Source organism: Anoplopoma fimbria, chromosome 9 (genome assembly GCF_027596085.1).
Source record: "Anoplopoma fimbria isolate UVic2021 breed Golden Eagle Sablefish chromosome 9, Afim_UVic_2022, whole genome shotgun sequence".
NCBI classification, from domain to species: Eukaryota; Metazoa; Chordata; class Actinopteri; order Perciformes; family Anoplopomatidae; genus Anoplopoma; species Anoplopoma fimbria.
In genome coordinates this window covers 25,250,549-25,266,409 of record NC_072457.1, presented here as the reverse complement: position 1 = coordinate 25,266,409, position 15,861 = coordinate 25,250,549, and the positions used below count along the sequence as shown (strand labels likewise).

Below are 15,861 nucleotides of genomic sequence, written 5' to 3'. Positions count from 1 at the left end.
AGTCATTTTTTCCAGCATTGAATGCTAAAATCTGCCATTGGGAACTAAAATTATTTTACTTAAGTAACACTTGTTACACCAAGGCTTGTGCTGCTGTGTCGTACACCACCAATGTTTTTTTGTTTTGTTTTTTACTTCTGCTGCGTTCTGACTATCTAGTTAAAAGAAAAAATCTAAATGACAAACATTTTAAAACAATGGTTGCATCACTTGAAATAGTTGAAGTATCACTTAGAAATAAGGGTTCCAAATGGGGCTTAGGTTCTACCCAGAACCATTTGCTTCTGGTGAACGCGAATTCTGAAGAAACGTTTTTTCAAGGGTTCTTTGTGAGACTAAGGGTTCCCTTTAGAACCCTTTTATTCCACAGAACCCTTTTAGGAAAGCATGGCTGCTAAAAAGAACGCCAACAAACGAGTCCATGCTCCCCAAAAACTGTGATTGTAAACCATTATTGTTGTGGTTTGAGGGTAGAATGGTTCTAAGTAGCATCTTTGTTTCCAAGCCAGTTTTGTCAGCCTTTGTCTGTAAGTATTATTTCTTGGTGAAATATAAATGTTTAAACTAAAGCCAAATGACCTGGGCTCCCTACTCTTCCTGCTGTGCAAATTCAAATAGAATAGATACAATACAAAAGATGTTTTGAAGTGAATCTAAACGTCATACTATATCAGTGTACTTTGGTATATTACTTTTGTCTCAGCACCATTTTACATTCTAAAAAAGTCTTGATGAATTACAGCAAACAAGAAGATTATTTGTACACACAAACACACACACACACACACACACACACACACACACACACACACACACACACACACACACACACACACACACACACACACACAAACACACACACACACACACACGCAAATCTGTCTGTGTGTATGTCGGTCAGGTATGGTAATTACTGTTTGGATTCAGCTCTGCAGTAGGTATGTGTCTGCAGTAAAATGCACAGAACAATGCAGAAATCAACACGACTTTTCTTTCATAAATGTCACTTCTGTTGTTGGACACACTGGCGCTAAAAGAGGGATCAGTTTCACATTCACTCTTAAACAATCTACTATGGTAGGCACACACAGTATGTGTACTTTTATGTTCACTCTTCCAATAAGGACTTTATTATACATTTCAACACAATACTGGCATTGTGATTAGCATTGCTGATTTATTCACTCCGATTTCCACCTTGTTGATTTTTAAATGAATGAATACAGAAAACTCTTGAGCAACAATACAATGTAGTTTTTGTGAAGCATTGCATTTAAACCGCGGCTACTTGGTGGAGCCTCAGATCATCAAGAAGCTCCGTTTTTAACCCAACATTTTCCCATGTAATCTTCTTCTAACCATCTTCCCTTCACCTTGAAGCCATTAAGACCTTCTAGTGTTACCTGGCCTGTCTGTGGCCCAGTGGAGCCCCAGAGCCCCAGCCTTTGTCCAGGCCGGGGCAGCAGGTGAATAGGATGCCCATGCGAGGGGCCTCTCAGCCCAGATACACCTGATACCTGGCTCACACCCCCACAAAAACACCCACCCAACCCTCTAAAGTCCTCCCTGGACCCCTAAAGCCCCCAACTCCTCCTCCTTGTGTCTGCCTGCCAGCTGGCTTCTTCACTCACAGACACACACCGAGAATGAAGGATGTTATTGTGGACAGTATTGGCAGCTTTGCCCCCCACAGAGAGTATGTTATGTGTATGTTCTCAGTTCTTTTTTGTAAAGTCTGTGAGGGCTCTGCCCTGTTGTCTGGGCCCTTATATCTGTGTGAACTCTGTGTTCACCTTTGAAGTTCTCTGCCATGCATCTCCTCGCCCTTGCCGCCCCTCCCCGTCTCTCCTCCACTGCTTTGATTCCCTTTCTTGTTACGGGGAGTTGGCCGATCCACAGATAATGCCACTCAGTCTCTTCCAGGCTACCTGTCTCTGAGATAATCAGCATACGTATGGAGAGAAAATGGAGAAATTGTATCTTTTGTTATCCGTTTTTGTTTATTTGTGCATTTACGTATATGAGTAAGTGGACAAAGTAACAATTACAGGCAATCATTTGGGATGAGAGTTCTGCACAAGATAGATGGGTCCAACAATGGATGGATGGTTTGAAAACTGGCCCAGTATCTTTGTTTGCACTGGATCATTGGTGTGCTTTCGCCACAAACTGTCTATTGCTCTCACTTTTTACTGCATGTCACCAATGTGCTGAAATAGCACAGTTACTTTGAAGGCACGTGGGTGGATTAAAGGAAGCCTCACATTTACATGCTGATGATAGTTTGACTTGGTTGGCTTAAGGACAATACAGGGAAACCTTTTCATTGCTTTTTACTGCGTTCACAAACAGTCTTAACCATCACAGGAGTTACTCAGAGTGCATCTGTCTTATATTGCATCTCCATCCTGTTTACTTTTTCAGGACATTCTTGTTGTGTTGCCTGAACACTGTGCAGTTTAGAGGTTATCCTGTGTGAATTTGGAAAGTTGTGGAAATTTAAAAGGATTGCAAAATATCATCATAGTAATATCATGAACCATGTAATTCTTTAACTAATAAACCATTTTAAAAATTAGAAAACTTAAAATAACAACATAACAATCAGAGGTTTTGATTGGATGATTTTCTTATAGGCATTATAGCACTATCCAGGCAAAGAAGGAAAAATACAAAATAATAATTATAGTACTAAAAATACTACTATTACAACTACTACTACTAATAATAATAATAATAATAATTGTGTTTTACTTAATTTACTGTAATTTTTTATATACTGCAATAATTTAGAAGATCCCCTCATGACAAAATGCTGAGGTGCATTGAAAAGGCTACGCAAACTTTAGTGGAATGTAAGTATTTGATAATATTCACACGAGATTCATCAGGGATTATTTATTTTTTTACAAAAGGGTTTATTAAACCGTTTAATAAGATCAGACAGATCACATTTGAACTTTTATCAAGCAAGAACACATAGAAAACAAGTTTCCAAGGTACAAATACATATAAAACACCACAAAAACAACACCATGAACTCTTGGTACTACAATTTTGATGGATAAATGTGTATGACTCATAGAATGCATGCACAAAATCGCAAAAGAGTGACATAAACCATGTACTATGATGACATGCTACTCTAGAAACTGGACACAAGGGATACTCTATCAAGACGTGTTGTGTACGGGAGAGTAGGCATCACTTTACAGGTTCAATAAAAAAATATAAAGGAACTTTTTGTAGATTTAATAAGAAAAAACATCCACAAAGAAAGCTTTTTAATCATGAGGCATTTTGTGAACTAAACGTTTTTCAACTTTGTTTCCTACGTCTAAGTCCTGTAAACTTTTTAATTTTTTTACCGATCATCAGAGAAAATTTGTAATGATCTTTCAACCCTGTCTGCCAATAAACATCTGTGTGTATGTGCACATGTGAGTGTTTGAATGCCTGTGTCTGTGGGAAATGATAAATGGCTTATTTCGATCCCTCAGTCGTGGAGCCCTCAGCCTGTTTATACAAACCAACGATTAGGGCTTTGTCAGCAGAAACAAATGATCTATCAACCCACCCACACACACACACACACACACACACACACACACACACACACACACACACACACACACACACACACAAACACACACATACACACACAATTTCGCAGCCTGGTCCACTGTGAGTATGATGGATTGGACCTGAGGTGTGTCTTGTCCCAGTTATTGATAGGCTGGTATTGGAGTGGCAGCATTAAATATTAATAAAGTGGAGCTGAACGCCAGCGCGTCTAACAATGTGAAGGAGAAAGAGAAGGGCAGAGAGAAGGAGTGAGAGAGATGTTTGAAATACTACAATGACAGAAGTCATACCTGAGGCATGACAGCATGAAGACTGATGAGGAGTATTAGAAAAGCAGGCACTCACATACCGCACGTGTGTCTGAGAATTCAAAGTGATATCAGTGTGAAATTCCTTCTTTTCTCAATGGAAATTCCCTCCATCTTTGATTTCATGTGCACAAACACACACTTAAATTTCCCTCTCCCTCTCTCTCTTTATCTCTTTCTCTCTCCGTCAAAACCCACATCCTCTTGTGGTTCTTTTTCTCTCCTCCGCTTTGATATCTGAGAACCGCTGACTTGCGTGGAGAGACAAAGCACACCTTTGTCTTTACATCACTGCATAAAATGTTTGTCATCATTATTCGCAATCTCGTGTGCATGTGTGTGTGTTTGACTGTGGCCAAGTTCTTCCTACCATAATGATAGTAACACACATACACACAACAGTCATCCTTTGCCAAGGATTTGTCCTCGGTATTACACTTTACAGTAAACAGCAAGGAGGTTGATACATCCCTCCACTATTAGATGCAGGAAGGCATATTATGCACAAGTTTGTGTGTGTGTATGTGTGTGTGGGAGTGTGTGTATTGACGCAGCACTGCAGAACAATCTATACTAATGATTTCCCATAGACACCTCAAGTTGATCTGGGAACCAGGGAGAATGGGAGGGAGAAAAGTCAAAAGAGACAAATGAAGAGATGGAAGTAAAGAAAGAAGGAATGAAGAAAAAAGGCAGCACAGTGATGGAAGGATAAATACCAGTAATGTGAATCCATGATTTACAAATTAAATGATGTGCTCACGACTTTTTAGGTTCAATTTTGTTGACCACTTATTGCAGTTATAAGCCATTCTTTGGAGCAACTTTTGAGCTGCAACGTTGCTAAAAATCTCTCTTGCTAGTGAGTCATTAATGATCAAGTTAATGACAAAATGCTTATGAGTTTCTCAATTAACCAATATTGTAGTAATTCATCTACTATTGTAAATGTTAATAAGTCATAAGTCTGTGGTAAATATAATAAATATTTTTGGATAAATGGATTGTGGCCCTGATGCTTAAGTTGCAACTGAAAATACAAATCAAGAAAAACTAATTTATTAATTGTTAATATAGCCATTAGCTTGACACATATTAGAAAGTGGTATCAAGCTATGGCTTGAAGCTGTAGCTTTTATATACGTTTGGTATAATTACTTACTATAACTGATTAGAAGTCTCTGCATGTCTTTGAATAACGGATCATGTAATAGCGTATGTTTCTGCGTACAGTGATTGGGTTTGCCTGTATGGGTGTGTGTGTGTGTGTGTGTGTGTGTGTGTGTGTGTGTGTGTGTGTGTGTGTGTGTGTGTGTGTGTGTGTGTGTGTGTGTGTGTGTGTGTGTGTGTGAAAATGTTTGAGAGGCCTTGAACCTGCACAGTGGAATTTCCTCCATTCACCTCACATTGTTCAGACTAACAAGGAGTCAAAGACAACAGGGCAGAAACACTCCACACCCTTCAGAGCGTCTCTGAGGAACCATAAGCACTTCCAGGTCAAAAGGCCAGCAGGATGATCTCACAGCGAAGGAGAGCAGCTCTCTCTCACACACACCGCAGACAACTCCCCATCAACAGGTCATTAGGCCACAAATTATGTCTTGACGTTTTGTATTTTGTTAAACAAGTGAATCTCTTTAGAGACATATCAGTGGAGTGGTGGGGGCAACCTGAATTCTCTGACGATTTATTTTGCAGCTATTTTCTGTCTCTCACCATCTACTGAGGCAGAAATGCCACATGTATTAATTCATCTGGCAAAAGCTCACAGTCGTCCTCTGAAGGACATTCTGACCTCTAAACTAATGATAATATGAATGCAGCTAGAGAGCATGGGAACAAATTAAATCATCCATCTCCATTTATTCTCTTTGTGTTCCCACGCCTGACAGGGGGAAATCACTGACAGAGAAGCAGGGAGAAGAAAACAGAGCAGAGGTAGAGGAACTGTCAGGGGTAGTGTCAGACAACTGGAATAACCTTTTGTCTTTTTTTCCTAATTATTTCATTGTCACCCTGTGAGGTAACGCATACTCATCGCTTTTAAATGATTCTGGACTGGCAGCAAAAATCTGACTTGAACACAGACGCTCAACCCTAAACCAAATAAACTGGGCACTAAAGTGGAGCAAGTATAATTCAACAAAACTCCTCAGTAGATAAATCAATATCCAGCTCATTTTCAGCTTTACTAGGCTTTTATTAACCAGTCCCACATGTTCTCAAGCATTTGTAGATCTATGAAAAACGTATAACAAGCTGACAGAAACATTGCTAATATAATCATATAACCATTTTATATGGCTGTTATGCTAATGTAGCACCAACCTTAACATTCATCTGTCTCCCTATGCCTGTGGCATCTGATTTATGCAAGTAAAACATTCACTGTTGCTCTGCTTCGGTCTTCTGGCTTTTTAGTTTGCCCAAATGTTTGACTATTTTCTACACGTTAGGCAGGTAATGAACTGTTTTTATCAGGACTTTGTGCTGCAATTGGCTGTCTGTGGGGACTAATGTGAACAGCAAGATAAGATAAGATAAGATAAGATAATCCTTTATTAGTCCCGCAGCGGGGAAATTTGCAACCAAGACTAACCATGCAGAAAATGTGCAGGAATGACATGGAATAATATGACTTTTGTAGGTCGAGAACTCTAGGTATCGTCATTAATGTGGACATTAGCTTGTGTGTGGGACAGCAGGGTGTCAGAAAGAAGGCTTAAGGTGCTGCATTAAAGGAAACAACCATGTCGAGGGTTGTGACCTACACTCAGGGTGGTGGTGAGGTTTCAGAAAGAAAGAGTGTGTTTGTACATGAGTCTGAGCACTCACACCACATGACCCTTGTGTGCATGTGTGTGTGTGTACTTGTGTTATCAAGAGGAAGTCATTATAACTTGGTCAGGGGGAAACGTCCACTTCAGCTCCTATTGTTCAGCCCTTCCTGGTTGTTACAGAGGAAGAGGAGACTCCATCACTGTCGTACTTTTTCTCTGCCTCACTTTCCCCTCTTTTACTAATTTGATCTATTTATTTTCATCTTTACCTTTTTTTTCTGCAGTTGTGAAGTTAAACCACAATTGATTCATAATGATTTCGCAATACATTGGATTTTTTTAAATCACAGTTACACACTGAAACGTAGGCCCAACGAAAGTGGTTTTATGCTGCCATCTATTGTCTAAGAACGGCCATGACTGGTTAATACCACAAAAAAATATATACACAGGAATTCCAAGGCTTATTGTAACTTATTTAACAATTTCAGGTAATTCTGTATATTTTACTAAGGCTAACTGGATATTTTTATTATCATTAGTATCATTACTACAATACCAAACATTTATGTAAGTGCTAAACAAAGTGAAGTCAGGAGTTAATCCAGTTTTTTGTAAAGACTTTATTAACAGGCCTACAAGCAATTCACCGTACTGGTTCAGGTTGAACTATGTAAGACACATTGGTAGAGTAAATATCTGAGCAAAGGCCTTAGACTAAAGATTGAAGTAGCCATACAAATTGCACAGAACTACAAAAGCAATAACTAATAAAATAACTAATAAAAATAGAACATTCTTATTGCAAAGAAAGGTGTTAACGGACCTTTGGCAAACCTAATGGAGGAATATATTAATATATATATGAAATAATATATCAAATATAGTATAAAGAGAGATTATGAGGAATACAGGAAGTATATATTAATTAAATAAATATTAATTATTGAACTGTGGAAAAGGGGTAGGATTAAATAAGTGTTACACTTCTTCCTACTCCTTTTCAGACATATCAATTGAATGTATGTAATTTTTTTTCTTTAGTGAAATAATTGGCACATCGCTTTTGTTTATTGTAGTGTCATGTTTTTTATTTTGTTTGGTGTTATTTGCGATGTTTGATTTGTATTTTGATATGTCTGAAATAAATAAATGAAATCAAATCAAATCAACAGCTGTTTGGTTACTTGATTGAAACGCCCACAGCTGCAGGTGAATCAATCACAGCTGATCAGATCCACCTGAAGGAAGGGTGCATGTGTTTGTTTATCAGTCTGAGCCAAGTCACCGTGAGTAAACGTCCACCATGCCTACCAAGAACGTTGTTGACGAGCGGATCTCCAAATTCAAAAACAAGGGGAAAGACCCAGCGGTAAGTTGATGTTGTGGTTTTTTTTAATAGTCGTACGTGTTGATTTGATTTGATTTGATTTAAATTTATTTCGAACATGTAAAAGAAAACAAAAAATATATATCATACACAAATTATTGATGTTAAACAAAATAGAAAGCATAATTCGATACATAAATGATAAATACTTGATAATTGTAACATGTTCGAAAAGGGGTGGGAAGAAGTTTACACTTATTTAATCCCATCCCTTCTCCGTAATTCATTGAAATTAACATTCCTTAGTCATAATAATTATTAACATTTTCATTTATTTAAATATAATATATATATATATATATATATATATATATATATATATATATATATATATATATATATATATATATATATATATACATACTATTCCGTAACGTATCCTAACATATATATTATTATTATTTTTTTTTTTTTTTTTTTCCTTTTTATCTTTTTTTTTTTTTTTTTTTAAATAAAATGTGTAACTTATATGTTCATATCAGATATATACTATAATTTCTTACACATTTGTCAAAAAAATAAAAAAAATAATAAATAAATTAACAAATACTTTATACTTTTATTGACCATGCACCTCGACCTCTTGCAGAAACTTCGAGAGAAACGCATCTCGGTGTGTGTGGAGCTTCGCAAAGCTCACAAGGATGAGAGTTTCCTGAAGAGAAGGAACATAACGCTGTCGTCTCTCCCGGACGAGGAGGCCCTCTCTCCTGATTACGTCTCCAACGAGATGGTCAGTTCAGAAACCCCCTTAAAAGTCCCGTCTCACTAGTGCAGCCTCTAACGGTGTGCCTGTCGTTTAGGTGGCCTTTTTACCCATTGAGGACATCATCAAAGACGTGAACTCCGACTGCAAGGAGTCCCAAACCCGAGGCTGTCAGGCAGCCAGGTGAGCGATCAGGGGCCGTTTTTGTATAAACCGTAATATGCAATTGCCTTAGCTCCTTTTAGTGCAAAAAGTGGTTGGTTAATCAACAGAATTTGTCTCATAATCATGTAATATTGTAACATGTATCAAGCAAAAATGCTAATATGTCTCCATCTTTGTCAAGGGTTAAGACTGAATTACATGTCCTAATGAACTATCTTTTGGACTCTTTGTTGAAAACAGCACCAAATAGAAGTCACCTGGGGCTTCTGGGGAATTGTAATTGCCATTTACACAACAGCCTATTGTGCTACTTGAATCTCTCCAATGTTACACCCATTGAAACTAATGGAAGTAGGGAAAACTGAAGTAACGTATACATTTCCTCCTTCCCTCCTCAGGAAGCTGCTGTCTCAGGAGCGCAACCCTCCTCTGAAGGAGATCATAGATGCAGGTCTTCTGTCTCGCTTTGTGTCCTTCCTGTGTATGGATGATGAGCCGACTCTGCAGTTTGAAGCTGCTTGGGCCTTAACAAACATTGCCTCTGGAACATCTTGGCATACTCAACAGGTGTGAAGCATGGCCAGGCTAATTATTGGGACTTAAACTGGTTGTCTGGATCCTTGATCATCTTGAAACTTTAAAACAAGACTTTGACTAAATGGATCTAAGTCTTGAAGGCTTTCAGGTTGTCTTGGTAGCTTGACAGTGTAACACAACAGTTGTATTTGTGTGCCAGGTGGTGGAACATGGGGCTGTACCAGCTTTCATCGCCTTGCTCGCTTCACCGATGTTGCACATCAGTGAACAGGCGGTCTGGGCTCTTGGAAACATTGCAGGTAAAATGCTAAATGTTTTAAATCATGTCTGGATGTGATGATGAATTTATGCTGCCTTTATATTTAGGATGGTAATGGTTTCCAAAATGATGAAACATGAGTTTCTGCTCACCCTATGGAGCTATGAAGTGATTCAGGCTCATGTCATTGAAATGTTGATATGGTGGTCTGTCTTGCACTGAAGCTAAGGGGATAGGTTTTGAAAAATAAATCTGGTGGTGCACAGAATCTACATACATTTCACTGTGGCTTGCTGTATTTACATCACAAAAATGTAACTCCCTGTTACAGGTGATGGTGCAGCTTATCGAGACATCCTGATTGAGTGCAATGTTATCCCAGCCTTACTGGCCCGCATCTCCCCGGACACACCAGTAAGTCAAAATTTTACAATACTAGCTCCAATTAGGCACTAATCTAGTTTTACCATTTTACTTGACAACTTTATCAAAGGGTCTGACCTCCCTTTTTTTTTTTTTTTTTTTTTTTTTTTTTAGATCTGAATCTCTGGACTAAATTTACTCTGACCTCAGAAGCTGGCATAAACATCATAAAGCTTAAAGAGCATCCCACCTAATTACAATGCATTGTATATTAAAGTATAAATAGTTTTAGGAGAACCAAAGAGCCCACGTATGAAATCTGGCACATAAGTCTCAACAATGCAACTTGACCAGAAACTGTTATTTGGCGATCCAATGTATTGGGATGTTGGCGAGTAATGTAGCCCTGCAATGCTAGCTTCAAGCAGAGATGAGGAACTAGCTTAGGAGTTTGACTTGTAAATGGCGTTCATGTTAACATCGAAGTTAAGTCTAAATGTCGCTGCTATATTACTCCTGTTGGTCATAATGCTTTTATCACAGGTTGGATACCTGCGTAACTTGACATGGACATTGTCCAACTTGTGTCGCAATAAGAACCCGTTTCCACCCCTGTCTGCAGTCCAGCAGGTAAGTGAAACCACAGATGTTACATTACATAAGTATCTGAGCTTTGCATCCAGTGCCACAGAAGATTCAATTAGAAAGGTGCCAAAATACCAGCAGAATGAATAATGTGCTGTAACTTTATTTTTTTTCCTTCAGTTGCTTCCTTCTCTGATCCAGTTGCTCCATCTCAGTGATAAGGACATCTTGTCTGATGCATGTTGGGCAATCTCCTACCTCTCAGACGGTGACAATGACCGTATTGATGTTGTAGTGAAAACTGGCATTGTCTCTCGGCTGGTGGAGATAATGAGCCATGAGGAGCTCAGTGTCATGGTATGGGATCATTCAACCCTCTTTATGTCCTCAATGTGCTATATAACTGAAAACTTTGAACATTGCATGAGATGTCAGATCTGCCATCTGCATGTGACTCTATGACCACATCGTTACTGCCTTAATGGTGCTAAATGTTGTGATTCTAGTGACGCTGCAAATTTTGTCTTGAGTAAAGCATGTTCACTAGTAGGTTTTCCTCTTAGCTTGGTGACGGGCCAGAATCCCGTTACCAACTAATAGTAATCGGTTACCTGTCTGACCTCCAGACCCCAGCTCTCCGCTCAATCGGGAACATAGTGAGTGGCTCAGACCAGCAGACCCAGGCGGCAGTTGACGCTGGAGTTTTGAAAGTCCTACCTCAACTGATGAGGCACCCGAAGGCCAGTGTGCAAAAGGAGGCAGCGTGGGCATTGTCCAACATTGCTGCTGGGCCTTGTAGACAAATCCAACAGCTCATCACCTGTGGCCTGCTCCCTCCACTGGTGGAACAGCTCAGAAATGTGAGTTTAATAATGACCTTCTGGCCTTTTTTTGTTTATGTTTAACATGCTGTAGTGGTACTTGAATAGATTTTTCTCATGCAAATGCAAGCAAGGACTACTTTGATGGTTTTCATTGGACAGCAACCAATGTTATGTGAGAAGTAGCTGATCTATTGTATATTTTATTTTTATTTTCTTTCCCCAGGGAGACTTCAAAACTCAAAGGGAGGCAGTGTGGGCAGTTACAAATTTCACCAGTGGGGGCACTGTGGAGCAGGTGGTGCATCTGGTGCAGAGTGGAGCCCTGGAGGCGATCATTAACCTGTTGCAGGTCAAAGATGCTAAAGTCATTCTGGTCATAATGGAAGCAATCAACAACATCTTCATGGTGAGGGGGGGCAAAGACACTAAACTTCTTGCACCTAATAATAAAACTTGCTACAATTTGACTTTATACTTGAAATGGCCAGATGAGAGGGCTGTTTTCAGTAACTGTATGTGACTTTTCAGGCAGCAGAGAAGCTTGGTGAGACTGAGAAACTTAGCCTTTTGGTTGAAGAGCTGGGAGGTCTGGACCGCATTGAGATGCTGCAGAACCATGACAATGATGCAGTTTACCAGGCTGCTCATGCCCTCATAGAGAAGTACTTTGGGGATGTAAGTAGCAGCGTGTTTGACAAATTGCCTAAATCCATATTTTTAGAATATGCTTAAGGTTTGAAAAATTAAGCAGATTTTCATTGTTACAGTTTTACAACATCTAAGTAAATTCATGGAAAACCTTGCATTAAGCTTATTCCATATGTGAAGGCAACGGAGCCCATGTAAAATGGCTCCAATGTAATGTCTTTGTAATTGCAGTTTTGAAATGGACTAACATTTTTAAACCCTTTTTGTCTTTTTCCCCCCCCCCCAGGGTGACATTGTGGGAGTCAAGGTTGACAGTACAGATGATGCATTTGTATTTAAGACCTCTGATGTTCAGGGAACCTTTGAATTTTAAATCTGTTTAAAGTAAATGAATGAATAAATAAAGCTTGCACATTAAAATATATAAATATCTACTTTGCGTGACTATTTAAATTTTCAGACCTGTGACTCATGAAGATAAAGAAGGTTGGCCAATAAGCAACAGGGACTTTCCACCAAAGACTCCTAAATGTGTATTTCACCAGAATTTCGGTTTCAGTTTTTTACTTCCTTAAATAAAATGCAAAACTCACTTTGCTGCTTGGTAGTTGAGGAATTACGTAATTTATGTTTAGTCATGGATACTCGTTAGGAAAAAGCTCAAGTGTATTTTGTGGAAAGTACAAAGGATTTTGTGAGCTGCCCTGAGAATAACTTCTACCCAATTCTGGCCGCCAGACTTTCTGACTGAAAGTCATTACATCTGTATAATGAATAAATATTAAATAAATAAAGTTAAATAATCCTGGGTCAATTACTAACCCTGTTTCAGGGTACGAGCCTTTTCTACCACTATAGAAGAAATTGGCTAAATTATAGTTCACTTAGTTTGCATAAGTGTTATTGTATTTTACATGAATGAGCTCTTTTGTATTTGTGCTTCTAAAAAAACTAGAAGCCATAAATTAACTTTTGTAAATATATTTTTCATATCACATGCCCTCTGCAGTTTTGAATATAATGTAAAACAATATTTGCAATTTAGAAAAATAAGTTCATAAAAACAGTTTGGGTTTAATTGATGAAAAAAGCTGGGTAGAAAGAAGCACTAACATAAACATTTTCAAAATTAAATGTCTTAAGGCTCTATAACTAATGCAGAAACACTTGGGTCATAAATAATGTATATTTTTGTTGCTTACCCATTATAAAGATTAAAACTTTTGAAATGTATTTATTCAGAATGAAATTTGTGGGGCGCAGGGAGAAGTGACATCTAACAAACACAGCGATATCTCATTACAGAAACAGTGTCCCTATTACACTTCTGCAGTTATTTCTGATGAAAACAACTGACAGTATTTACTCACACATATATCAAAACCTGTGCAAGTAAAACCAAAACAAACTGCATGGGTAAATCCAACTTGAAGCAATAATGAAATTTATGTTGTGGATGGAAAAAGTATTTTGCTTACTACCTAAAAATATCTGGGGGAATCCTTGGTAAGTACATGACTGTAGGTTTGCATGACCCCCACTCCTGATATAAGAAAAGATGACTGGAATCATCCTCACTGGCTGGTCACAGCATCTGCTGCAGTGTTACCTGATAAGACCAGATGGAATTATTATTTCAGATTTGTTCAATTCATTTTCTTATAAGAGCATCATGAATATGTTCTGAGTGGATGTTATAATTCGTTCCACTTATTACATGAGTGGAATGTTTTCTTTTTTTGGAGAAATTGAAGGTCAGTATTTTTTGAAACTATAATTGTATTATGATGAAAGTCTGGTGCTAATGGATCATAATCTGACTAATGAATTACTATTGACTTAAATACGGCACTGTGATGTGTATAAACTGTTATAGGCAGGAACAGTAAATGCCTGCTTATTATTTTCTTTTTAGGTATCTTCCATCATGTTGAAGAATAGCATGCTGATGTTTATCGTCCTCTGCTGCCTCTGTGTGAGCACAAGAGTTGTGAATGCAAAGAAGGTAAAATATCAGATGATAATGCCAATAATCTCCACTGATGTTTAACCACTTTTTTTTTTTAAAACAATCCTGATTCTTTAAGTGTGTTCAGCATTTAAAATGATTGATGCGGATGCCTTGATAATTTAATGGTTTTAAACAAATAAGTCTGTAAACCTGAACTTAATTACCCCCCAAAATCCTGTAATATGATCACATGTTCTCTATTGATAAAAAACTGATGTCATGAGTCCAGGCCCCTCCAGACATCTTGACCGGGTAACAAAAAAAACAACAAAATTAATTGAGACTACAAATATAACAGTCTGTGTTACAAATTGTCAAATCACTAACATTTAGTGTTTGGCAATCCACTAAATGTTAGCATTTAATTGTAGACTGTAAACTCTAAAGATGTTGCCGAAGACCTAAAAATTCCCAGACAGATTACAGTAATGAACACAGTGTCCTGAATACCGTAGTATTACGGCCCTGGTCTGTTGCATCTTTTATGTTAACATTTACTCTACTTTAGAATTAGATGCATTTCCCCCTTTTATTAAAACCATTTAAAACAATGTGGCTTTTTAGTTATGAAAATGTATTATCTCACTAGAACTATATGCTCTATTTTTTCTACAGTTACCTGAACAAGATACCATAAAGGCTCAATTTAAAAGTTCTGATGTCCTAAAGGTAAATGTTGAGACATCATCTACACACGAGGCAACAACGGACCTGTCTTTAGCATCTGAAGACCCTGTAAATGTTCAGAATACCTCCATTCAGGCTGCCATACAGAAACCCCTAAATGCCCCAATGAATGCATCTGGTGCCTCAGTGCAGGTCCCATCAGATCAGTCCAGGCTCATCAGAATCCCTCTGAGCTTGTCTCTGGACTCTGTCGATGACATGTATTACGGCTGCTCCGAGAGGATGCTGATCAAAGTAAAACGTCACTTCCTCCCGAGGAGCACCAGGGAAGGTCTGCACTCCACATACACCGGCTTTTGTGCCCTCAAAGCCATGAAGAATAAGGACATCTATGACCAGCTGTCCAGGGATCACTTCAGGGCTCTATGTGCCTACACCGCCGGGTCATATTACGACTTAAACCACGCAGTCCGCCGAGGGAAGGCTTCGTACAGTACCTCGTTTGAATTCAATGCCCTCCACTTCCTGCTTAGTGATGCCATCCGGCTGCTAAAAGTCAACCAAAGGAGCTGCTTCACCACCTACCGGAGAAGCAGACTGCTCTTCAGCGGGGAATTGGGACAAACCATCCGCTTCGGCTCATTTGCCTCCAGCTCCTTCAACAAAAACTTGCATCAGTTTGGACGAGGGACCTGCTTTGAGATTGACACATGTTACGGCGCCTACCTCAAGTCCTATTCCGAGTTTGACTCAGACGAGGATGAAGTATTGATTCCTCCATATGAAATGTTCAATATTGTCTCTGTGGACATGTCAGGAGAGAATGATTTACATTGTCATGCTTTCTACAAGCTTGAGACTGCTGGGGTTTACAGCAATCTCAACTGCCAGGCTGTTGACCCTTCTAAACTAACAACATTGTTTTAATACATCAGTTTAGCCTCGTCCAGGCAACATATTCTTTTATGCTTCACTGTCAATTTATTAAAACAATGGCTTTTTCTTTTGAGATTGTGAAATGATGGTATATAATCCTGTACAAGCCACAAGACTGTATGATAACCTTGTTTAAT

The 15,861-nt window shown here is 38.6% G+C and overlaps 2 protein-coding genes across 2 annotated transcripts; both read left to right on the top strand.

The window, feature by feature from the left end:
- Nucleotides 1-7,925: 7,925 nt before the first annotated feature.
- On the top strand, nt 7,926-12,882 carry kpna7 (karyopherin alpha 7 (importin alpha 8)). Its single transcript, XM_054603922.1, has 12 exons — nt 7,926-8,045; nt 8,653-8,796; nt 8,867-8,952; nt 9,333-9,501; nt 9,671-9,770; nt 10,062-10,144; nt 10,637-10,723; nt 10,859-11,035; nt 11,305-11,538; nt 11,726-11,908; nt 12,031-12,177; nt 12,437-12,882. The coding sequence occupies exons 1-12, from the start codon at nt 7,980-7,982 to the stop codon at nt 12,521-12,523; spliced, it is 1,563 nt and encodes a 520-aa protein (XP_054459897.1). The 5' UTR covers nt 7,926-7,979; the 3' UTR covers nt 12,524-12,882.
- An 861-nt stretch (nt 12,883-13,743) lies between these two features.
- Nucleotides 13,744-15,861, top strand: LOC129095469 (NAD(P)(+)--arginine ADP-ribosyltransferase 1-like). The gene is made up of 3 exons (XM_054603920.1): nt 13,744-13,904; nt 14,066-14,155; nt 14,777-15,861. The coding sequence occupies exons 2-3, from the start codon at nt 14,078-14,080 to the stop codon at nt 15,713-15,715; spliced, it is 1,017 nt and encodes a 338-aa protein (XP_054459895.1). The 5' UTR covers nt 13,744-13,904; nt 14,066-14,077; the 3' UTR covers nt 15,716-15,861.

What these genes read in the sequence shown, in the direction of transcription:
- LOC129095469 (XM_054603920.1), top strand. Translation starts at nt 14,078, where the DNA reads ATGTTGAAGAATAGCATGCTGATGTTTATCGTCCTCTGCTGCCTCTGT. An exon ending in GAGTTGTGAATGCAAAGAAG is followed by an intron (nt 14,156 to 14,776) that starts GTAAAATATCAG and finishes TTTTTTCTACAG; the next exon opens with TTACCTGAACAAGATACCAT.
- kpna7 (XM_054603922.1), top strand. Translation starts at nt 7,980, where the DNA reads ATGCCTACCAAGAACGTTGTTGACGAGCGGATCTCCAAATTCAAAAAC. An exon ending in CATCTTGGCATACTCAACAG is followed by an intron (nt 9,502 to 9,670) that starts GTGTGAAGCATG and finishes TTTGTGTGCCAG; the next exon opens with GTGGTGGAACATGGGGCTGT. An exon ending in TAGAGAAGTACTTTGGGGAT is followed by an intron (nt 12,178 to 12,436) that starts GTAAGTAGCAGC and finishes CCCCCCCCCCAG; the next exon opens with GGTGACATTGTGGGAGTCAA.